Source organism: Nannobrachium achirus (assembly GCF_963921795.1).
Source record: "Nannobrachium achirus genome assembly, chromosome: 10".
Taxonomy (NCBI): domain Eukaryota; kingdom Metazoa; phylum Chordata; class Actinopteri; order Myctophiformes; family Myctophidae; genus Nannobrachium; species Nannobrachium achirus.
The window spans coordinates 5,810,773-5,835,870 of record NC_137819.1 but is presented as its reverse complement, the minus strand read 5'-3'; the positions used below and the strand labels follow the sequence as shown (position 1 = coordinate 5,835,870).

The following is a 25,098-nucleotide window of genomic DNA, read 5'->3' as shown; positions in this document are numbered from 1 at the left end:
AATAGCTTCCATAGGTCTCGTGGTTTGTGGATGTTTTCCTCGACTTTCTCATCCAAGTAGTTTTTTTTTGGCAGAAAGGATTAAGGAGGTTGTCCGGTTTCTCAGTTTATTAGCCTCTAAACTGACTATTTGGAGTTTGGCTTCAAGGTGTTTATTGGGGCCTTTTTTGAGTTTGTGATTACATTTGCATTTCTCAGAGTATTTTTTGTCTCTGAGTTTTATTTATTCACAGATATCCGAATTCCACCATGGCTGTGAGCAGGCTTTAACCCTGACCCTACGCAAAGGAGCCACTTTGTCTAGGGTAGTGTTGAAAACGGATTTAAAGCCCAGCCAGGCTTCATCGACCTGAGTGCTAGCTAGTACTGGGGACCCGTCTGATTTCTCCAGTTTGAGATTAAAGGCTTCGCTAGAGTAGGTTTTGAGGTTTCTAGCTTCAACTGTTTTGTGGCTGTCAGCTTTGGACTTGTGTATTTTACGGGTGCAGTAAATGATATCATGGTCACTTAGACCACCACATTCAATAGTCCCACTCGCGGTGACTTTAGATTTGTCTGTGGTTACAATGAGATCTATGGTGGTTTGAGAGTTATCTGTAACCCTAGTTGGCTTGGTGATGAGCTGAATGAAACCCTGTTGATTACATAGCTTATTGAACTTTTTGAAGAGAGGAGCTTCTTTACGAAGCATGTCTATGTTCCAATCCCCAATAATGTGTTTTTCAACATTGTCCACTGGTGCTAGGCTCTCCTCCAGTAACTCACAGAAATCATTTTCGTCAGGCAGTCTATAAATGACACCGATTAGCAGGGGTAGACATTAAGGGAAATTTACTACTGGCCCTCAGGGCCAGTGGATTTTGATGATCACTGGCCCTGACACGCGTGTGCACGCAAAACTTGCGTCCTCGTTCATCCTCGATACCAGCGTCTTTTTTTTTTTGGTTATGAAGTACATAGGACCCAATGCCAAACAAGCCATTGAGCTTTCTGTGGTTTAAATCCTTTCAGTAGAAGTTGTATCAGTGAACTGTACTGTCCTGTCCCTTTTGCCATTCAAAATATCATCCCCCATAAATATAGGCCTACTCCTAACACCAGCTGTAGCCTGTTTAACTGGTGAGGGCCCCAGCCCAAATTGACAGCTGTCTGTCTGCCTTCCCAGGATCTCCTAAGTTGGGGTTAATTAGCCTAGGATCAAGGCTATCAAAGCTGTATTTAATAGATGATATAAAAATTTAGATAAAATACATCTATGATATTCTTGATCCAAGGCTAAGGTTTTATGCTGGCATAATTGCATCATATTTATAAACTGTGTATACATTCCTGCTCCAGCTAGTCAGTTATACAGAAGATAGGACAGCAATTATAGAAATATTATTTAGACCTTAACTGTGGAATGTTCAATCATGTATGCCTATGTGTTACATTACTAAAGGCCATTTTCTAAATATTTGACTTTTTTAACATGACAAAATAATTGCCAAATTTGACATCAAAGTGCCCACTCTTCCTTAGTGCCCACTGTTGTGTTACATGCTAGCTGTCTGTCCCTCATCCATCCATCTCTGACACACTCCATTCTCATCTTCTCGTTTGATATACATATTCTCAATAGACTAACAGTACACGTTGATTCTAAATATTTACAACAGTTAAAAGAAACTAATTTGCCGAATGCGTTCGCGCGCGCACACACACACACACACACACACACACACACACACACACACACACACACACACACACACACACACACACACACACACACAGGACCGCCCCTCTCTCTCGTTCACTAGACACACAGCGACTTGCGACAGCGTCTTCTTTCAGTATAGTAAATGGACCTTTCCCCAACTTCAAGAACATAACTTGTCTATTGTAGGCCTACTTTCTGATTCTGACCCGCGGTGGACATACTGAACAGCAGGGCAACAGCGCTCCGTTGTCAACAATCTCTAGAAGCTAACGCTGTTTAGCTGTTAGCAGCATCAACGGAGCCGAACGCATGGATGAGAATGAGCGTGTCAGCGTGGAGCGTAGAGATGGGGCCAGTACCGGCCCCATGGGGGGGCCCGGAGGGGCCCGGCCCCCCCAAATTGCCCTTTGGGCCCCCCCAGTTCAGATTGGGCAGTAGTACCCCAGAACACCATTATTTTAATATCTTTTACAGGTTTTAAATATAGGTTATTTTTATGTTCTTTGTGATTATTATAAAATATATACATCTTCAAATTAATTAATAGAAAATATTGAAAATGCAATAATAAAAGATTCATAGAACCGCCCCTGCACGATTCATAGAACCGCCACTGCACGGTGCGCACCGCACCGAGTCGGGTTTGTTTTGCTGTAGCACATGACGCGCGACGCATGCGTCATTACCTGTGTTGTTTGTTGTGGAGGGGAATTCAACTATTTTCAGTGAGAGCAGAGAAAAGCTTATTATATCCTTTTTGTCAAGCGACCTTTATAAAGCAACCTATATAGCTCTTCCAGGGTCTAGTGCAACTGTATTTTCTCCTTCTCTTAACACATCCTGTTCCAGCCATAGAAGAGAATATTCCTTGACAGCAAGGCATAATAAGATGGGCTTCCACTTGAATGGTTGATGAGCGAGATGTTAGCGAGAAGCAGGATGTGGTCAGCAAGAAGTATATTTGAGTATTTTAACTTCAGCTAGGAGACGTAATAATTTGAAATTGAAATGTTCAAAAACAGTGATAGCGACGTATGGATCATTGATATCTGGGACCTCGTCATGCTTGTGTTGTTGTCCTGCTTGAGATCAGTTGTACCGCCTTTTTTCTGCTTTAATAGCTTGTTTTGTTTTTAATCTCGCACTTTGTGAGGTCTCTCTGTCAGAAGTGCTACATAAATAACATTTACTTTCTTTCTATTCGTGCATACTTCACTTTTCATATTGAAGCCTCTCGAAGCCGTGCTATGTTTCTTTACCTGCGAGGGCTTTCTCGCTCACACTGTATTTTGTATGAAAAACTGGTGTCTAACCCAGGTCTCGGTTAGCACAACACGGATGCAGTCAGTAAACACACACATAGTGGTCCCATTTAATCATGTGGGCGATCGATAACCTTCCCCCATCTTGTGGAAGGGGAGGAATACATGACGTATTGGTCCACATAGGACCTATGTGGATAGGCATAAATTAATTTTGGTGCAGTCCTCATATGGCTGGTCTGTGGTTTTACATTAACACATCAATTGCCCACTAGGTGACGCCAGAGCCCCAGCTGAGTGCCCAAAGAGACTCCATAGACTTCCATAGAAGAATACAAGGGCCTGTTGCGTCAATGCATGCGTCATTACGTCACTTGGTCACATGAGCGCAGACATGATGTTATTGTGTAACTTACTGTAGCTCAGTCGGTAGAGCTCTCGCCTTTATACCGCAAGGTCATGGGTTCGATTCCGGGCACCGCCAACTCAGCGTATGAGTAGCACGGCTTGGCAGTCGTGCGGCAAGTACTGGGAGCTGATGGTAGGTGTGGCGCTCCACCTCAGCAGTCCATCTCCCAGGGGTCTAGCGCATTGTAACGGGGACAGACTCCCGCGTGTTACCGGCTGATACCGACAATAAGCCACTCCCGACCTACTTGTTGTTGTTGTACTGTATAGACCAGTGTTGATCATAGCTGTTCAGTGCCGATAAAAATTTGGACATTATGCCGCACGCAGCCACAGTTTTAGCCATAAAACAAACATCGGAGATAAAGGGCTTTAAAGATGGGGAAATGCATTGGAGTATACAGAGAAAAACGGCCGCGCGATGCTCTCAGCGTCGACTCAAAGCGACTAGCGGCTAATGGGCTACATCCAGGCGCAGCCCCAACGTAACGGTGAGATTTAAAGTTAATACTGTAAGTACAGTAAACACGTCAACGCGTTGTGGGCCTCCTGGGACATCAAAGAGATTGGCGTGTAGACACCTTGTGGGCACCCGCTGTGTTAAGAATAGGGGTGGCAGTGGCTCAGGGGTAGAGTGGCCGCTAGTGCAGCCGGATGGATAAAACAGCGGCGGAACTCGCAAATCCTGCAATAAACGAGATATAGAGCTTGTATAGCCTATATTTAGGCAAGATATGAATATGTACTGTACATGCAGAGGAGAACGTATCTCTTTCTCTCTCTCTCTCTCTCTCTCTCTCTCTCTCTCTCTCTCTCTCCCACTTTCTCTCTGCGCTCTGTGTGTAATGCATCTCCGTATTTGACACAGGGCAGAGAGAGAGAGAGAGAGAGAGATGAGAGACTCACACTATATTATATTAGGCTATAGGCTATACAATAGCCTATACCTATAATATTATGTCCCGTGCTACTTTCCCTTTATCTGTGAGCAACTCCCCCTCACAAATAAACTATGCGGAAGGGAGCGGCGGTCAGAGATGAAATCATTGAGGGGACGGGCAGTGATGGTCAGAAATCTAACGGAAGCGGGCAGACGGGAGGGGGATTTAACCCGCACACAGCTCTACCACAATGATTCATTGCACGCGGTGTATGAATGGGTGAATGTATTGCTCAATGTATGTGCAATAATAGATAGATAGATAGATACCTTTATTATCCCAAGGGGGAAATTCAGTTGTCCAGTAGTAGCACAGCAGTATACAGTTATTTACAAAGTTACAGAGACGTAAGAAAAGCTAGATAAGAGGGGAAAAAAACGAACAAAAACAAGAGCAGTACAGTACCAATAAAGAGAAGGTGCATCAATAGAGGGGGCGAATAATATATAAGTATTAAGGGTGGGGAAGTTAACGCGATATTAACTAATTAACGCAAAATCCTTTTATCGGCGATAATATTTTTAACGTGCGATTAACGCGGTGATTTTTGCCCCCCGGTGCAGTGAGTTTTGAGCCTCGGTGCACCCCGTAGTCAGGAAATGAATGCAGCCTCAGAGACGCGCAGTAGTAAACAAGAGAGTCACACAGACAGTCAGAGCGGTGGAGGTTTTGGAACACAGGCAGGGGCAGACACAGACACAGACAGACAACCACGGTTGCACTCATTGGAGACTATTGGACTTCACAGTAATCACAGTTCTCTCGAGAACACAGCGCATTATTTTGACGGGGAGTGGAGGCTTCTGTTGCATGGGCTGACTGTTATGAAGACGTTAGCTTCACGTTAGCTTCAGACGTAGCCTACTAGCCTACTAGCCCTGGAACTTGTCTGCCCCAAAGCCTCCACCATGCGTGTAGCCGGAGAGTGTATCATTGAAAATAAAGTCAGCAAACTGCTGATCACTGACAGTGCACACAACATGATCGCAGGGGCCAGGGAACTGGATGGGCATAATGCCTTGTGCCACACATCTTCAGCGAGCTATAGCCTATAATCTCCAAGCAATACCACCGCAATTTGTGGCGTCGTCACGTTAATGTTAATGTATTGTTAATCTAAGGCTACCAACGAGCCATCACAGTGTCTACATAATAACAGGGTTTATCAAAGTGAAATAGGGGTGCCATAATCGTAACACCAGTCCAGGGTGCGGTGCCTCAGAATACTTTGATAATGTTTCAAATGTAGCCTATCAATATTACTTCAGTTAAACCTAGAGCCTCTATGCTTTGTAAAAGGCTGCACTGTACTTGAGTAATTTTTCCATACACAAACTCTTCACAAAATAGATTACAAGCTCACAACGCATCTTATGTGAGCTTGTAGATCGGCTATTTTTGGTGAATGTTCCACCCAGAATAGGGATGCTGTGGTTAAAGTGATTAAATGCCAAGTAAAAAGTAAATTTATTTCTAATCTGTCCTAATGGAAACGCACATTTTGCCCCAGAATACTTTGATGATATTTAAAATGTAGCCTATCAATATTACTTCAGTTAAACCTAGAGCCTCTATGCTTTGTAAAACACTGCACTGTACTTGAGTAATTTTTCCATACACAAACTCTTCACAAAATAAAAGATTAAAAGCTCACAACGCATCTTATTGTGAGCTTGTAGATCAGCTATTTTTGGTGAATGTTCCCCCCAGAATAGGGATGATGTGGTTAAAGTGATTAAATATATAAAAGTTAATTTAAATCTGTCCTAATGGAAACATTTTCTCGAATATTCTGGACAGTAAGCCTATTTCTCATATAGAATTTGAATAAACTAGGTATTTGTCTACCTCCCATGTTGATATGAGTATTATATATCTGTTTAAGGTAGTTTTAGAACAGATAAAAAATATGCGATTAATTTGCGATTAATCGTGATTAATTATGGACAATCGTGCGATTAATTCGATTAAATATTTTAATCGATCCCCAGCCCTAATAAGTATACATAAAGTGTCTTGCAAAAGAGACCATAGCAGTCAATGCTAGTTAGTGCAAACAAGTATCTCACTGTCATTGTTAAACAAAGCAAAATACTCAGAAACTACCAACACAACCTAATAGTGCAATGTCAAAAATCAGTGCGAAGGAAAAAAGAACAAAAACAAAAAGACAGCTCAGAGAAGAAGAAACTAGGAAGCGTGTCACCGCAAGACGCACATGAGCACTCTTCCTGGAAGGTCCTTAGAGGTCAAAGTCAATACAGCAATAGTTCCTTAGAGGTCAAAGTCAATACAGCAATGGTTCCGTCAGTCTAAGTTAGGAAGGGAGACCTTTTCAAGCGTCCGTTATGTGTCTCGTTGTACAGCTTAAAGGAAGGGTAACATAACGGGCACTACTTTGTGTCAATAGAACAGTGACATAGTTGTGAATATATTTGCCAATGCAACTATACCCTGAAAGGGTTAATATTGGGAGCTGTAGGAAGAAGGAGGTCCCAACTCCCGAGGCACCGCCCAGCCGCCTCGGAATGTGACGAGCCAAAACAGCGTGTCATTTATAGAACACGCTCACGTGACCCAATGATAAGTGAATGGGAAAAGGCTGTGGGAATTACGCTATTGTATACTTTAATAATAAAGATAAATACATAACATTGTTAATGACCATGACCAACGATCTGAATTCTGTCCCCTCGTATATTATTTTATTAATTTACGTGACTGATTTCGCTATATTCATATTGAAAACAAGTGCTTGCAGTCGCGAGGGGCGTGTCTTGACTCGCTCCAGGCTTGCTAGAGCGGCTACTGGAGCTCTGCCCGGCCCAGCGGCCGGGCTCATCCGTGGGTAGAACTAACAGAGGAGAGGGGACTCGGTGTTTGGTTATGGAGGTTTTTTCCTGTTTTTTTACGATGACCAACGATATGTATGCTATCACACGTTGTGTTATGTTTCGTAATTGATGGGACTGATTTCGCTGTATTCATGCTGAAGCACATGCAGCTCGCACAAGTCTACAGTCGCGAGGGGGGGGGGGGGGGGGGGGGGGTCTTGACTTCGCTCCAGGCTTTGTGGATAGCGGCTGCTGTTCGCTGTTCATGCCGCGATGAGAGGTTCATGTGCGGGATGAACAAGCCATTGTGACTCGGTGATTTTTATGGAGCTTTTCTTTCCCGGGCCGTTTCTGGGACAAATCATCATGACAAAATAAGATAAATAGGGGACAGCCGGACAGGGCGACTATTTGTGAGGATAAGTGAATAATAATTAGAAGATAGAGTTAAAATAAAACATTAAACCAAGCACTTTGGCCGAGGCTTGCGCTCGCATCTACGCTCGGGACTCGTGTGTAAAGTATAAGTAGCCAACATTTACTCAAACTACTAAACTAAGCACTTTGTACCGAGGCTTGTCATCATTGTGAGTGGATGAGAGCCGCTCGCCCGCTAAAGTAACTAAGTAGCCTACATTTACTCAAGTATTGATTGTACTTTGAGGTGGAGATAGCCTTCTTCTAATCGGCTCGCCTGCAGTCGGTAACTAAGTACGCTACATTTACTCAGATACTGTACTTACGTAGGGCCCTACACTTTTGAGGTATTTTTACTTTATTGGAGTGTTTTACATTTCAGTACTTTTATTTCTACTCCACTTCATCTCAAAATAAATCATTGTAGGCTACTTTTACTCCTCTGCAGTTATTTAAAAAAAAAGTTATTAAAAATACTTTGTTTAATTATTATTACAAACCATTCATTAATTACTATATATACATCGGCCATTTGAAATTAGCCGATCTACAAGCTCACAGTGCGTGACAGACATTTTCTTGTAACGGTTTATTTCTACATTGTAGTATCGATACTGTTACTTGTTGATACTTTTACTTGAGTACAAAATATGAGTACTTCTTCCACCGCTGCGCTGTCAGTCCGTGCAGCCGTGCTGACAAGGAAACAGCAAGGGGGGCGTGTCCAGCTTGCATTTCACCGAGACAAGAGGGCAGGAGAGAGTCTCTTGTTTACGTCATTTTCACGCGACAACTTTATTTCCGAAGTTATTTCCCAAAATGGCCCCAGTTGGTCTTATTCATTTATAAACCTCAAATGTAACTATATATTTCCAAACTAATATGACTCAAATATATGTTAAAAATACTTAGGGGGACCTTTAGAGACATGTGTCAACAGTTTTACAAGGCAAATTTCATGGTGCCTACACTTTAAGGGCAGCCAGTACAAAAGATTTTCCTAATCTCTCACCTTGTCACGCCCACACCCGTCAGAGCTCAAGCACACCTGTGTCCACACCTGCATCTGGTTCCACTGAGGAGGAGCCACAGTATTTAATGGCTCACTCGTGCCATTGTTTCCTGCCTGCAGATCAGACCAGTTTAGCTCTCGGTTAGCAAGCTTTAAACCTGACTATACTGTATATCTACCTGCTTTGAAACCTTGCCTGTACCTGGATTTTCCCTTGCCTAACTCCTTTGTATCTCTGCTTGTTTGGACAGACCGCCTGTGTTTTGGACCTGGATCGAACCCACGGATAACGCCTAAGCCTAACCCCTCTGAACCTGACGCCACGCTGACTGACCCCCCCGGAACTCTGACCCCTGCTTCCCCTTTAACTCTGCCCTTGCCTGCTCCTTATCTGATTAAAACCCGTTAAACCTGGTTCCTGCCTCTGTCCTGCTTTTGGGTCCTATCTTGTTTGGTGCCTGACAGATCTGCAGGCCAGACATGGACTCAGCAGGCAGTCCCGACTCTAACCCGTCTGCCCTGGACTTACAAGGCCAACTGCTGGGTAAACACGACCACGACCTCAAGGAAATGCAAGCTGCCATCTTTAATCTAAACGCTGCTGTTAACCAGTTACTTGCTGCTCACCAAGCCCAGCCTGCCCAGCCACCAGCCTCAGCAAACCCACCTGCCTTGGCAACGCCGCTCGTGCCTTCTAACTCCGAGCCGCGGCCCAGCAGTGAACCGAATATTCCCACTCCTGCTAAATACTCCGGTGATCCTTGTGGTTTTTGTCAGTTCATGGTCCAGTGTGAGTTCACTTTTGTTGCTCAGCCTTCTCGTTACTCCTCTGATCAAAACAAATTGGCGTTCATTATGAACCTCCTTGTTGACAGCCCACTGAACTGGGCTGTCGCCCACCTGAGTCTTCTTCCTTTGTCCGAACGGACTTATGATGGGTTTATGGCAGAGTTCAAGCGTGTCTTTGACCATCCAGGTTCTGGTCAGACGGCTGCTCGGAGGCTTTATGCTGTTCGTCAAGGTAAACGCGATGTGACAGCTTACAATATTGAGTTCCTCACCTTGGCAGCCGGCACGAAATGGAATGGAGATGCTCTGCTCACCGCTTACCACCATGGTCTCTCGCCCGAATTGCGGGACGAACTCGCCACTCGGGATGACGTCGACGACCTACATTCTCTCATGAAGCTGGCGGTGAAGATTGACGAGCGCCTCCGTGAGCGTCGCAGAGAGCGCTCCTTCCGCGTTCCCAGCAACTTCGCAGGGGCGGGTCCGTCATTCGCCGGTGCCGTCCGCATCACCGCCACGCCCCCACCCCCAGCTCCTTCTGGAGCCGAGCCCATGGAGATTGGACGGGCTCGTTTAAGTGATGAGGAGCGCCAGAAGCGGTTCCGGGAGAAAGCCTGTCTCTATTGTGGCCGTCCGGGCCACATTGTGTCATCCTGTCCGGCAAAAGACAACGCTCACCAGTAGCCAGGGAATTATTGGTGAGCAATTTTCATTTCCCTAACTCCCCTACGAAGTTCCAGCCTGTTATTATTTGTTGCAATGACTCTCAATTGGAAACCCAGGCTTTAATTGATTCTGGTGCAGATGCTAATTTGATTGATGCCACTTTAGCTCAACAGTTAAACATTCCTGTCACTTCTGTTGATAAACCCTGTCAAGCCAGAGCCCTAGATGGCAAGTCTATTGGTTTGGTTACTCAGTCAACAGTTCCTATTAAGCTCCGTGTATCAGGCAACCACTGTGAGACTATTTCACTGCACCTTATTAATTCGCCTCATGTCCCAGTCATTCTAGGACGTCCCTGGTTAGCTTTGCATAACCCCTCCATAGACTGGTCATGTGGCAAGATTACCTCCTGGGGGCAGTATTGTCTCGCTAACTGCCTGAGGTCAGCTCAACCCCCACTCCCCCCTGATTCTGCTCTGTCTATTTACTCCCCAGACCTGTCAGGGGTTCCGCCTGATTACTGGGACATAAAGGAGGTTTTCAACAAGACTCGGGCCATGTCTTTACCCCCACATCGCCCTTATGACTGTCCCATCAACCTGATGCCTGATACTTCTCCCCCTCGTGGTCGCCTGTACTCGCTTTCAGCCCCTGAGACCGATGCCATGGAGAAGTACATATCAGAGTCACTAGCCTCGGGAATCATCCGCCCCTCTTCCTCACCCGCTGGAGCTGGGTTCTTCTTTGTGGAGAAGAAGGACGGAGGTTTACGGCCCTGTATTGATTATCGGGGCTTGAATGACATCACCGTCAAGAACCGCTACCCACTGCCTCTCATCTCTTCTGCTTTTGAGCGTGTCCATAAAGCCTCTATCTTCACAAAGCTTGACCTTCGCAATGCTTACCACTTGGTCAGGATCCGAGAAGGTGACGAGTGGAAGACTGCTTTCAACACCCCTAGTGGCCACTATGAATACCTTGTCATGCCTTTTGGCCTTACTAATGCCCCGGCTGTCTTTCAAGCTCTTGTCAACGATGTTCTCCGTGACATGTTAAATCGGTTTGTCTTTGTTTATTTGGACGACATCTTGATCTTCTCCTGTACCCAGCAAGACCACAATCGTCATGTGAGACAGGTGCTCCAGCGCCTTCTTGAGAATTGCCTCTATGTGAAAGCAGAGAAGTGTGCTTTCCACCAGACTACTGTCCCTTTCCTGGGCTACATTCTTTCTGCTGACAGCATCCGTATGGACCCAGAGAAGATTAGAGCGGTGGTCGAGTGGCCGCAGCCCACAACCCGGAAGGCTCTTCAGGGTTTCCTTGGTTTCGCTAACTTCTATAGGGGTTTTGTGCGGAACTACAGCACCTTGGCGGCCCCCCTCACCGCCCTCACCTCCTCCAAAGTGCCATTTGTCTGGTCACTGGACGCAGAGAAGGCGTTCCAGTACCTCAAGACCCGGTTCACGTCAGCCCCTGTCCTGATCCACCCTGAGCCGAACCGCCAATTCATTGTTGAAGTGGACGCTTCTGATGTGGGAGTAGGAGCAGTGCTATCTCAGCGCTCCTCTGAAGACCACAGAATCCATCCCTGTGCCTTTTTCTCTAGTAAACTTGACCCTGCGGAGAGGAACTATGACATTGGAAATAGGGAACTGTTGGCCGTGAAGTTGGCCCTTGAAGAGTGGCGACATTGGCTGGAGGGTGCTGAACAACCGTTCATTGTCTGGACGGATCACAAGAACCTGGAGTATATTAAAACAGCTAAACGGCTCAACTCCCGCCAGGCCCGGTGGGCTTTGTTCTTCTCCAGGTTCAACTTCACTCTGTCTTATCGTCCTGGATCCAAGAACACAAAACCTGATGCTTTGTCTCGCATTTTCAGCCCCAGTCCGGGGAACCCCAATCCTGAGCCCATCCTTCCTTCCGACTACATAAAAGGAGCCCTGACTTGGAAGGTGGAGGCAGAGGTTCGTAGTGCTCAACGCCAGCACCCGGATCCTGGGAATGGCCCCCCAAATCGCTTGTTTGTGCCGGATCCTGTTAGGCCTCAGGTGCTACAGTGGGGTCATTCGTCTAATCTCGCCTGCCACCCTGGTATGAAGCGCACCCTTCATTTTCTGAAACAACGTTTCTGGTGGCCCACCATGAGGAAAGACGTTGAGTCATTCGTTGCAGCCTGCCCGGTATGTGCCCGGAATAAGACTTCTCGCCAGCCCCCGTCTGGCCTTCTGCTACCACTTCCTGTCCCACACCGGCCTTGGTCCCACATCTCATTGGACTTTGTCACTGGTCTTCCACCGTCAGACGGCTACACAGCCGTTCTCACTATAGTGGACCGGTTCTCTAAGTCTGCCCACTTCGTTGCCCTTCCCAAACTCCCCACCGCCAAGGAAACTGCTGAGCTTTTGGTTCAGCATGTGGTTCGTCCTCATGGGTTTCCACTCGACGTGGTTTCGGACCGGGGACCCCAGTTCACCTCTGAGTTCTGGAGAGCCTTCTGCTCCTTGGTTGGTGCCTCGGTCAGCCTCTCATCTGGTTTTCACCCAGAGTCTAATGGTCAAACGGAAAGGATGAACCAAGAGATGGAAACCACTCTGCGCTGTCTGACCTCTGACAACCCGTCCACCTGGAGCCGAAAATTGTTATGGGTGGAATATGCCCATAACTCGTTGCCCACATCTGCTACTGGCCTGTCACCTTTCCAATGTGCTCTGGGGTATCAGCCACCTTTGTTCCCTGACCAAGAGAAGGAGGTCTCAGTTCCCTCTGCCCAAGAGTTTGTGCGTCGCTGTAGGCGGACTTGGAAGAGAGCCCGTTCCCAGCTGCTCCGCACTGTCTCCCGATACCAGCATCACGCTGACCGTCACCGTGTGCCGGCGCCTGGCTACCGTCCTGGGCAGAAAGTGTGGTTGTCTACAAAAGACCTTCCTCTCCGAGTTGAGTCCCGTAAATTGGCACCCCGTTTCATTGGGCCTTTCCCCATTGGGAAGGTTATTAATCGCTCTGCTCTTCGTCTCAAGCTGCCCCGGACCATGCGCATCCACCCTACCTTCCACGTTTCCCGTGTCAAGCCGTTGGTCACGAGCCCCCTGTCCCCCCCCACCCCGCTGCCTCCTCCGCCCCGCTCTATTGACGGCTCGCCGGCGTACACTGTACGTCGGCTCCTTAAGTCCAGGCTGCGGGGTAGAGGTGTTCAGTACCTGGTGGATTGGGAGGGCTATGGTCCGGAAGAGCGGTGCTGGGTTCCTACCCGTGACATCTTGGATGCCTCCCTCATCCGTGATTTCCATCAGCAGCATCCAGACCAACCTCGGAGGACGCCAGGAGGCGTCCGTGGGAGGGGGGGCTCCTGTCACGCCCACACCCGTCAGAGCTCAAGCACACCTGTGTCCACACCTGCATCTGGTTCCACTGAGGAGGAGCCACAGTATTTAATGGCTCACTCGTGCCATTGTTTCCTGCCTGCAGATCAGACCAGTTTAGCTCTCGGTTAGCAAGCTTTAAACCTGACTATACTGTATATCTACCTGCTTTGAAACCTTGCCTGTACCTGGATTTTCCCTTGCCTAACTCCTTTGTATCTCTGCTTGTTTGGACAGACCGCCTGTGTTTTGGACCTGGATCGAACCCACGGATAACGCCTAAGCCTAACCCCTCTGAACCTGACGCCACGCTGACTGACCCCCCCGGAACTCTGACCCCTGCTTCCCCTTTAACTCTGCCCTTGCCTGCTCCTTATCTGATTAAAACCCGTTAAACCTGGTTCCTGCCTCTGTCCTGCTTTTGGGTCCTATCTTGTTTGGTGCCTGACACACCTCTCCGTCCTGGGTAGGTAAAGCGGTCGTTTCCTCTCTTACTCCAGTAACTGGTGATCTCTAGATGGAGGGGGTGGGAGGAGTTCTCCAAGATGGAATCTAGCTTCCTCGCTGTGCGTGCCCTGGTTACTTCCTCCACCCCCTGCAGAGAGGACCCAACGACAGAGCCTGCTTTCTTCACCAGTCTGTTTAATAGAATGCTCTGCTATTTTCACAATAGAATTGTGTTATACTAAATGTAATGCCTCAACTCTTAGTGCTCGTCAGGGTTGGGGGGTCCCCAATTAAAATGTGATTATTTTGGGTGCGGCCTGAAAAGGTAGATCCACAGCTCTATGAATCGCTGTTGTCTTTTTTTCTTCAATGTCTCTCTCTTGGTCGCCCTCAGACTAGCCTTCCATCGTCGCTTCCAGTCATCCCGGTTCTCCAGCCAGCTCGTTGGTACTTTGCGCTCCAATGTCATTCTTGAGTACATCCACATTATGTTAGTGTGGGACGTCCTTGTGACCGGTGCCATTGTGTTGGTTCCCACAGCACCAGTTTACTGGCTGGCAGCTCTTGGTGTCTTTGGCAGTGTCCTGCAAGTCTCATTCTCCCGGCTGCTATTTTATCGCTCACCCTTAATATTCCAGCATACAGGTTCTTGTTGGTATCATGTGTACTCTTGCTGATACACGTAACATTCTGGTGTAGCACCTGTCTAGAGACTTCTGCAGAGTTGGCTCCAGGGTCCAGCATTCAGTGCCATATAGGAGAACAGACTCTAACGTCGCATAGAAGAAGCTGAGTTTGATTTGTCAGGGGAGGTTGGAGTTCCATACACTGGCCATGCCATTCAGGGCCCTCCATGCAAGTGCCTTCCTCACTTTAAGATCTTGCTCTGTTGAGTTGACCTATGAGCCCAGGTACTTGAAGTCTTTGACATCCTTCAGAGCAGTGCCTCCTGTTGTTGTGAGAGGTGGATGTTCCGTTTGGATGTTATAGGTGATCACCTCAGTTTTCTTGGCATTCAGCCGAAGGCCAACTTTGGCATACTCTGACTCCACTCTGCTCAAGAACTCCTGTGCTTGCTCACGGCGGTTGGAGAGTAGGCTGATGCCATCCGCGTAGTCTAGGTCTGTCAGGACTACTGCAGGGTGTCGTCTTGACATCCTTGGTATGTTGTGTATGTTCTTTTCAGAAGTGAGGACCACCAGAGCCTCTCATCGTGACCCAGTGTCCAGGAGAGAACGTGTTGTTTCAACAGAGAAGGAAGCATCAACACATCGCTCTGACACCGACACCAGAGAGACTAAGAAAGGTTTGTGGCACACAAAAAGAAACCTTGTTTTGTTATGGTTATTAATAACCTACTTATAATAACATTGTGCACTCATATGAAATTCTGATACTATGCGATTGTGAGTATTTGTACTTTGGGGAATATGGCAGGAAGGCAAACAATCCAGGCAGCAGTGTTCAAGGTCGCCGCAGCGGCCTTAATTATTTTATATACTTTAGCTATTGAAAAATGTTTAAAGTAGTGAAAATGTAAATCTTTTTAAATGTATGTATTTTTTTAGCAAACATTTGTACCTCAAATTTTGCTTCTGGGGGTTCCCTGGAACTAAATATTTTGAGATGGGGGTCCGTGGCCAAATACATATCATTTTGGTGGTCCTTCACATGAAAACGTTTGAGCACAACTGACATAGAAACACATTTTTTTATTTTTTTTTAAACCCAAGAAGGATTTGAAATATTCAAAAATAGCAGATCTACAAGCTCGCAGCACGGCACTCGGTGCCACACTGTGAGCTTGTATATATCTGCTATTTTTCCAATAGTTAAAGCATTCATGGGGGGGACCACAGTGAATCCTTGTCAGAATTTGGTGTGACACCCCTGCACATACTCACACTATTTGGCTCTCAAGGGAATCTGATAAGGCTATTTACAGGAAAGGTTGGAGGTGCTCCAGGGCGCGCTGACCAGGCCTGGCCAGAAGCAGGACTGTTTGGCTGGACATTCACACGCACATATTGTTTATTATAGCCCTGTGAGCTTGCAGATAGGAAGTCTGATATGGTCATAATTGCACCATGATGGAGCCAGGTCATTGTGTTGGAGAGGAAGGGTGGACTAATGTGGTCTTTGCCAAGTCACGCAGAGGCAAGATCATGAGCTATAGTATATCGTCACAGTCGGGCAGAAACCTCGTATCTCCAAGTTCCAATTTGTAATTTGTTTCGCAAAAAAAAAAGCCCTGCTTCATCATACAAGGCCGTCGCACAAAAGTAGTGAAAACAGCATATCTACACGCACGGTGCGAGGTGTTGTGTGCTTGTAGATTTCACTAGTTTAGTTAATTTTCTAAATGATAAATACAAAACGAACGGTTTTGGACATACAAGGTTTCCACCCGACAACGACGATATAGTGTGCGAACCACTGATTTGGAAGAAGGATTTAGGTTGCTTTTTGCTCTTATGGGCGTCTTACTTGTATATTGCAGTATTGATAAAAAAAAATAAGTACTTTTCCACTGACGTTGTGTGTGTTCTTTTCAGTCCGTGGTGTGTTGAAGACCAGCAGAGCCTCTCATCATGAGCCAGAGTCCAGGAAAGAACCTGTTGTTTCAACAGAGAAGGAAGCCACACCACGGCGCTCTGACACTGAGACCAGGGAGACAAAAAAAAGTGATTTTTTTTCTTTTTCCCTTTTCTTTTTCTTTTCTTTTTTTCATGGCACCAAAAACAGTCATACATCATATCTTTCCTGATAGGGCTATATTTACATTGGCATCTGGCATCCCTGTTTTGTCCTGATCTACTTCATTTCATAGCTCTATGACACACAATAATGAATAAACACAACCAAAGGAGCTATGTAAAATATCTTTGTAAACTAATTTGATTCAGCATTGTGTAGGAATTTGATATGGATGCCTGGTTGATGTGAGCATCTTTTTTCTGTTTTTAGGAAGAGTATCTTTCAACGAGGATTCTCTGATTAAGCTGAGAAATGGTCCTGCGGCCCAGAGGAACCCAGCAGTGGTGGAAAAGGTATTTTTTTTATCTGGAATTCAACATGTACAAGAAGTAAAAAAAAAAAAAAAAAAAAGAGCTTCTAAATCAGCCTAGGTATAAAATAGGGCTAAATTGGTTAATGTATGTTTTATAATATTATAATTTATAACTGCAAAGTAATGAGTAACTAACGTTTTCAGATAAATGTAGTGGATTAAAAGAGATACAGTAGCTCTGAATGACCATAACAGGTCTGTAACTCTGAGAGTGTACAAAACGGGTCCATTTGGTGCTATTTGTAGACTCTCACAGTTATGGTGGTCCTTGCAAATTAAACTTTAGAGCACAACTAGTACTAGTGGACTCCTAAAGTGCCACAGTGTCGTAGTAAATCAGTGTCATACTGTACATTATTCTGAAGAAAACCTGGTGACTTGACATTCAGCAATTGGGTCTTATGATAAGAACATTATAATCGTGTGTAGAAGTAAATCAAAAATTTGCCACAGACAAGACCAAGCCTTTGCTACGGATACGTTGGTGTCCATGTACAGAGACATTGATGGTCCCTGGTAGGGATGGGTATCGTTCACCTTTGAATCGATACGATACCTTTTTCGATACCTGGGAATCGATACGATACCCTTTTCGATACCATTTTCGATTTTTATTTAAGTTTAACTTCAACACGGAAGTTGGTGTGGTGACTCGCTGGCTGCTGCAGTAGAGCAGAGGTGATGATTATGATCCCACAGTGTGGTGAAGCGGAGAGTATAGATGTTGGATAATCATCATAATAATAACATTATAGGCTATTGTCGGCTATTTTCCACAGTAACAAGTGTAGCCTACTAAAGCAGTCATTAAACTCTCAGTAGCCCAACTGTTACAGATGCGACCGGCCAGGGGTGCGTTCCAGAGTATCGAAACGAGGTATTGTTCGTTTTTACGTGAACCGATACCCGATAGTATCGACGTCATGCGATCGATACCATTAAAAGTATCGCAGACGATACCCATCCCTAGTCCCTGGTTGTTTTCTTCAGGAGCACCCAGCCGCATTGGGACCTTCGCAGTCACAGGCACCATCAGTCCCTCGTAGACCCGGACAACCACAGAGACCACCATTAACTCGGAGACCCGGGCAGCCACAGAGACCAACAGTCCCTCAGAGACACTGGCAGTCACAGTCATCCCACCACCGGCCTGCATCCAGCACAGCCACACGTGGATTTTCTGGTCTACTCGTGGATGGTATATGCTTTGGGAGACTTGCTTATCTCCTGTTGTATTTACAGTAATTTATTTTGGAAAAGAAAAGATGAAAAAAAATGGAATAGTTATCCATTTTGATGACTGAGACTGCAATCATCTTCTTGCAGACAAGTGGTATTATATATATACTGTATATATATTAGGGCTGGGACTCGATAAAAAAAAATCTAATTAATCAGAGGCTTTGTAATTAATTAATCGAAATTAATCGCATGTTTAATCGCATATAAATATTTGACCTGAGAAGCATTTTTCTTTTTTTCAAGTAAACACATTTTGTTTTACGAGTGAATCAACACGTTTTTTTAATCTAAAATTTGCATCCACTGGGCCAAGCAAAGTGCTCTGATCGGCTACTTCTCCCTTTGCGTTTGTTGTCTCTTCTTGGTTGGTGCATCGTTATGATCGGTATGCCCGAAACTTAAGGTTCTGTGGTGCAAAAACTAAGTGCGATTAAAATTCGTAATTTCTTTTAATCGCGTTAATTTTCTGTAATTAATTAATCGCAATTAGTCAGTTAAAGTCCCAGCCCTAATATATATATATATATATATTTTTTTTTTTAACTTAACTAGTAAAAGTATCAATACCACAATGTAGAAACACTGTTACAAGTAAAAGTCCTGTTTTCAGTAAAAATATAAACGTTTTGCCATCAAAATATACTTTTGCAGAATGTCCCACATTTTTAAATATACAGATCTTGTGAAAATAGCTAAAGCGTGTGGTAATATATGTTTTGTAATCATTCAATCCAAATGTCCAAAGTAACTAGTAACTAAAGTTTTCAATATTTTGAAAACTGTAGAGGATGTAGTGGAGTTGAAAGTATTGAACATTGGAAATACTCCAGTAAAGTAAGAAATACCTCAACCTTAATATTGAATACATCAGGGGCATAAAAGGGATTTGGTTCCCCTGGCATAACAGGGATCTCCATATATGGCGTGATGGCATGATGTCAGAGCATGAGAGTCGGCGTGATGTCAGAGTGGCAAACCCATAGACTGTAAAAAAACGTATTGCCTTCGGTCGAAATAATACGTAATATTAAATGTGGTAAAATTAACATTTGAAATTATGTTAACAGGAAAGGTACCATGGGAGGCAGCTCGATGTTACAAATGTGGAAAGTTAGGACATAAAAGGTACAATTGTCCAGACCAAGGAGGTGACCGTGAAAGTCCAGGAGCTACATGTAAGTTCCCCCTCATACTGCTGTAAGACTAAAACAAAATCAACGTTTCGTCACTTGTTCCGCAGAAACCTTGTGTCCCCTATTGCATCTGACAGAAGAAATTATGAAGGGAAAATGTCCACACAACTTCTTGGTTACAGAGCACAGAGCTTCTTGTTTATTTCAATGTTCACAAGTGTATTCTTCTCAGTCAACACTGCCCTACAAAGTGCAGTAACTACGTACACGAATTTCACTAAAAAAAGCTGATCAGCCAAATGAGATAAAGGCATAATAAAAGTGATATTACACTGATTGTATATCTGTCCTTGAGCTAATTGTTCATCCCCCAATATCATGAAGACTAATTTGACCTTTGGGCGACACAAATACGTAGTTACTGCACTGCCTTTGTAGGGCAGAATAGCACACTTTCTTCTCAGATTGAAAATCACAGCATGATTCCTAAAAAGAGTGATTCCCTATTATTAGAATTTAGCTTCAGTCCTCGCAAAGTGGACGGAGTGGTTCTCCTGGTCAGTTGGTGTGAGAGAACACGAAATGCTCACATGCGGGCCCTTATATCTGCAAATTACAGGGCAAACTGACAGTAAATGGCATATCATGATGAATGTACCATGCTTAACTTCCCGGCAGGACCCGTGAAACATATGACATCACCCTACATGTATCCATACATTGTCGTATGTCTGAGTGCCGCGCTGTGAGCTTGTAGATCTACTATGAGTACATGTCTGAGAGAAAGTTAGTTAAGTAGTGCCTGGTTAGGGGCACGGTGGTGCAGTGGTTAGCACTTCGCCTCACAGCCAGACGGTCCTGGGTTCGATTCCCGCCGGGGGAAGCTGTGGGCGCTGGGGGCGTGTTCCTCCACCCGCGTCATCAGCGCCCACACCCTAGGTGGGGTTGGCGATAGGGCCTTTCTGTGGTGAGTTTGCACGTTCTCTCCGTGTCTCCTTGGGCATAGGCCCTCACACAAAATCATGCAGTAGTCCTGGTTTCTATACTACCTCCCCCTAGCCAGCCGGGTGCTCCCCAATGTCCCCTGGCACGGCAGGGGGAGAGCGGAAACCAGGACTACAGGTTAGGTAGTCACCGGGTGAGAAAAATGGGTTGCAAAAAAACGTGGGATAAAAAACATAAAAAAAATAAAAAAAAGTAGTGCCTGGTTACGTTCTAAGTAGATTACATATAGGACATACTAATGACATGTCATTTGTCAGTGGGGCATAATTGAATCACTAATGGTCAACTGCCATTACTGGGAATAATTACTGGGAAATTACTGGGAAAAGGAGAACTTCTTCAGTAGAGGAAAGGTTATGAGCTTTCAGGGCCTGATACACAGCTGAATACATTGAATACACACAAATATCTATTTATTCTGAGTATTCTGAGTATATCGTAGTATCATAATGCGCTACACCCCAAGTTTCAAATGTAAAGCACTGCCTCATCATATAAGACTGTTGCACAAAACGAGTGAAAATAGCCGATCTGCAAGCACACAACGCCTCGCACCGCGAGGCGTTGTGTGCTTGTAGATCGGCTATTTTCACAGGTTAAATCATTTTTAAAATGATAAATCAAATTTTCACAGGTTAAATCATTTTTAAAATGAAAAAATCAAAATGTGTCACAATCCACACTATTCCCACGTGGGAGACCCTGGTTCAAATCCTGGGCGTTGCTGTGCACTGTGAGCATTATTTATTGAAATAAAATGTATATTAAGGAAATTAACTTCGATTGAAATGTAATGTTGGTGGAATGAGGGTGTTGTGGATCAACCCCCGAACACTCAATAGAAATGGCACACAATGCGACACCAAACACAGTTCTGAGTTATCATAAAAGATGAGTACCGGTATATTCATTTGTTGCAACAAAGGAGTCAAAACACTCACGTCGATCAGTGGTTCTCAACCTTTGGGTCGGGACCCCCAGGGGGGTCCCCAAATTATTCTGTGGGGTCCCCAGATGATTAACTTAATGTGCAACATTGTTTTCTCTCTCAACAGTAAACAAACCAGCATACAGTTTACGCGTATAGAGGGTATCTGCACATTTCTAAAGTGACAATTGAAGGACTTTTTTTTAATACCTCTAAAATGACAAATTAAACATTGGCCAAATTGTCAAATATTAGAGGCTGAAATTGGGAAAATAGAATACATGCTCACAACGCCTCGCGTTGCGAGGCGTGGTGTGAATGTAGATCTGCTATTTTCACAATAGAACCATGTTGTACAAAATGTAATGCCTCAACTCTTGGTGCCCAAGCCCCATTTCCCAATAACAGGAAACTCCACTGGGCCCTCAGGTCAAGAGCTCACACGCAAACCTCTGACTTTGTGTATATTCAGCACATCTGGAAACAATTGCCTTATTCTGGGCGTTGGACCAGATTTCTTGAGGGTACTTAAATTCCATTGGTTTCTACAGTAACCACACTGTTCTTTTTGGTCATTTCTGCTGGGGGAATTTCCATCTCATAACAGGAAACTAGCCATTTCATGAAAATAACATCATATTGTTCGTCCATCTGTGAAACCCCTCTGGATATTCTAAGCCAGTAATTTGATGACCAGCAAGGGTTCACTATGGAGACACACAGAGCCTGCTTTGTTCCCTATGGAGACACAAAGAGCATGCTTTGTTCCCTATATGGAGAGACACACAGAGCCTGCTTTGTTCCCTATGGAGACACACAGAGCATGCTTTGTTCCCTATATGGAGAGACACACAGAGCATGCTTTGTTCCCTATATGGAGAGACACACAGAGCCTGCTTTGTTCCCTATGGAGACACAAAGAGCATGCTTTGTTCCCTATATGGAGAGACACACAGAGCCTGCTTTGTTCCCTATGGAGACACACAGAGCATGCTTTGTTCCCTATATGGAGAGACACACAGAGCATGCTTTGTTCCCTATATGGAGAGACACACAGAGCATGCTTTGTTCCCTATATGGAGAGACACACAGAGCATGCTTTGTTCCCTATATGGAGAGACACACAGAGCATGCTTTGTTCCCTATATGGAGAGACACACAGAGCCTGCTTTGTTCCCTATGGAGACACACAGAGCATGCTTTGTTCCCTATATGGAGAGACACACAGAGCATGCTTTGTTCCCTATATGGAGAGACACACAGAGCATGCTTTGTTCCCTATATGGAGAGACACACAGAGCCTGCTTTGTTCCCTATGGAGACACACAGAGCATGCTTTGTTCCCTATATGGAGAGACACACAGAGCATGCTTTGTTCCCTATGTAGAGACACACAGAGCCTGCTTTGTTCCCTATGTAGAGACACACAGAGCATGCTTTGTTCCCTATGTAGAGACACACAGAGCCTGCTTTGTTCCCTATGTAGAGACACACAGAGCATGCTTTGTTCCCTATGTAGAGACACACAGAGCATGCTTTGTTCCCTATATGGAGAGACACACAGAGCATGCTTTGTTCCCTATATGGAGAGACACACAGAGCATGCTTTGTTCCCTATATGGAGAGACACACAGAGCATGCTTTGTTCCCTATATGGAGAGACACACAGAGCCTGCTTTGTTCCCTATGTAGAGACACACAGAGCCTGTGTTGTTCCCTATATGGAGAGACACACAGAGCATGTTTTGTTCCCTATATGGAGACACACACAGAGCCTACTTTGTTCTCTATCTATGGAGACACAAAGAGTCTCAATTATTGGCCTAGGAATGCGACAAAAACTAAATAAATATCCATGAATCCATGTTTATATAGCTATTTATTTGTTGAGGTGTTTCTTTATCTGAATTGTGATTTGTTTTGCTCTTATGATTTTAAAGCTACTATTGAGCCCCCTGCGGCTGCAATGACAGCACAGCATCCCACCAATACAGAGCCTCCAACTACAGTCTCCAAGCTGGAAGAAGGTGTGTGTGCGTGTATGTGCGTGTCTGTCTGTGTTAACTCTTATTGTGCCTATCCCGAACTAGTTCGGGATAGTTTGGACCTTATTAACGTTCAGGGTGCCAATCCCGCCGGCCGTCATCTGTTTACACGGCCCGCGAGAGCGTCGCGCCGCCGATATTTGCCATCCACTCCAATGCAATCCAGGATCTTTAGAGCTCATTTTCTCTGTTCCATGCATATCCATGAGGTGTGCAAGGTTTAATCACGGCTAAATCGCCGAAAATAGGGCTTCTAAAATGATTGGTAGCCAATAGCTAACTTCAAGCTAACTTCATCCTGTTCCTGTTCATGCACAAAGGAAAGTGTTCTGGCGCGTCATGGCTGTGCACGGCTTGTGCATATACAGCGTATGTCTATGGTGGATTCTATGGCCATTGGGCGCCCTCTAGTGGTGAATTCCGACATGAGAAGTAGATTTTTTCATGATTCACCAGGATCCAGGATGGCTTGATTCTAGGCTTAAAATAATTGTTATAAATATTATTTTTGTAAAAGTCTATGGGGAAAATGAATGGGAGATTATTTTAGTGGCACCAGAATGCAATGCCCTTTAGCAGTGTTTCTCAACCTTTTTTTCTGCATGGGCACACTTTTCATGTCCCAAGAATCCATGGGCACACCAACATAATACAGGGGTGTAAATATCGTCACTGTCGGGAAGAAACCTTGTATCTCCAAGTTTCAAATTTGTACGTTTCTTTGCAAAGTAAAGCCCTGCTTCATCATACAAGGCTGTCGCACAACAGTAGTGAAAACAGCAGATCTACAAGCACACAACGCCTCGTGGTGTGCTTGTAGATCGGCTGTTTTCACTAGTTTAAATCATTTTTAAATGATAAATACAATACTGGCTTTCAAGCAGTTTCAAGGGGCATACTTGACCCTTCTCAGGGGCACACCAAAGGTCCCCAGGCACAGTGGTTGAGAAACACTGCCCCTATACTCACAGTTCCCTCTTTTTTTGCATCTTGTTTTCACAGCAAATCATCCAGTCATGTTCTGCACTGTGCGCTGCCAGGTGAATATGAATTCTATTCTCAACACCATGGTACTTTATGTACATTTTGATGCAAATACATTTGTACTTTTACCCTGGACTTTAACCTCCAACAGAGTATTTCTACATTGCAGTATTGATACTTTTACTCAAGTAAGAAATGTGATTTCCACCACTGATTCTCACCACAGTACCAACTGTTCTTTCTTGCCTCTTTCTATACTTCAATAAGTACAGTTTACAGTATGATAATTGCAAAGATGAGGCTAACGTAACTTTTATGTCACTTTGATCTCAATCAGTGGTGTAAAGTACTGTACTTCTGTCCAATTTTGCAGTATTTGTACTTTACTTGAGTATTTCCAATATACAGCACTTTTACTTCTACTTCACTACGTCTCAGAGGCAAATATTGTACTTTTACTCCACTACATTTATTTGAAAACTTTAGTCACTTGTTACTTTTCAGATAAAAATTATAATATTATAAAACATACATTAACCACTTAGCCCTATTTTATACCTATGCTATTTTCAAACATTTTGTACTTTTACTTTTAATACTTTTAGTACATTTCGATGCCAACACATTTGTACCCAAGTATATTTTGAACTCCGTACTTTTACTTGTAACAGAGTACTTCTTCATTGTAGTATTGATACTTTTACTTACATGTGAGTACTTTTCCCACCACTGCTCTCAATCAGGTGTGCAGTAAGACATTTGAGGCCACAGGACAATATGTTGCTCATGTGAAAGGATGGGAACACAAGCAGGTGAGCCACATTTTCACATGTCATAATGTCATAATGTCAT

General features: G+C 44.7%; 1 protein-coding gene across 5 annotated transcripts in view; it reads left to right on the top strand.

Annotated features, from left to right (window-relative positions):
* The window catches only part of LOC308293363 (uncharacterized protein), a 525,181-nt gene that overhangs the window by 445,680 nt on the left and 54,403 nt on the right, over positions 1-25,098 (top strand). For all 5 annotated transcript variants that reach the window (XM_080735845.1, XM_080735843.1, XM_080735842.1 and 2 more), the window contains 8 exons: positions 15,026-15,145; positions 16,395-16,523; positions 16,807-16,889; positions 17,900-18,107; positions 19,219-19,326; positions 23,158-23,244; positions 24,265-24,302; positions 24,990-25,058. In XM_080735845.1, coding sequence (XP_080591971.1) covers positions 15,026-15,145; positions 16,395-16,523; positions 16,807-16,889; positions 17,900-18,107; positions 19,219-19,326; positions 23,158-23,244; positions 24,265-24,302; positions 24,990-25,058 — 842 coding nt within the window. The remainder of the gene's footprint in view (positions 1-15,025; positions 15,146-16,394; positions 16,524-16,806; positions 16,890-17,899; positions 18,108-19,218; positions 19,327-23,157; positions 23,245-24,264; positions 24,303-24,989; positions 25,059-25,098) is intronic.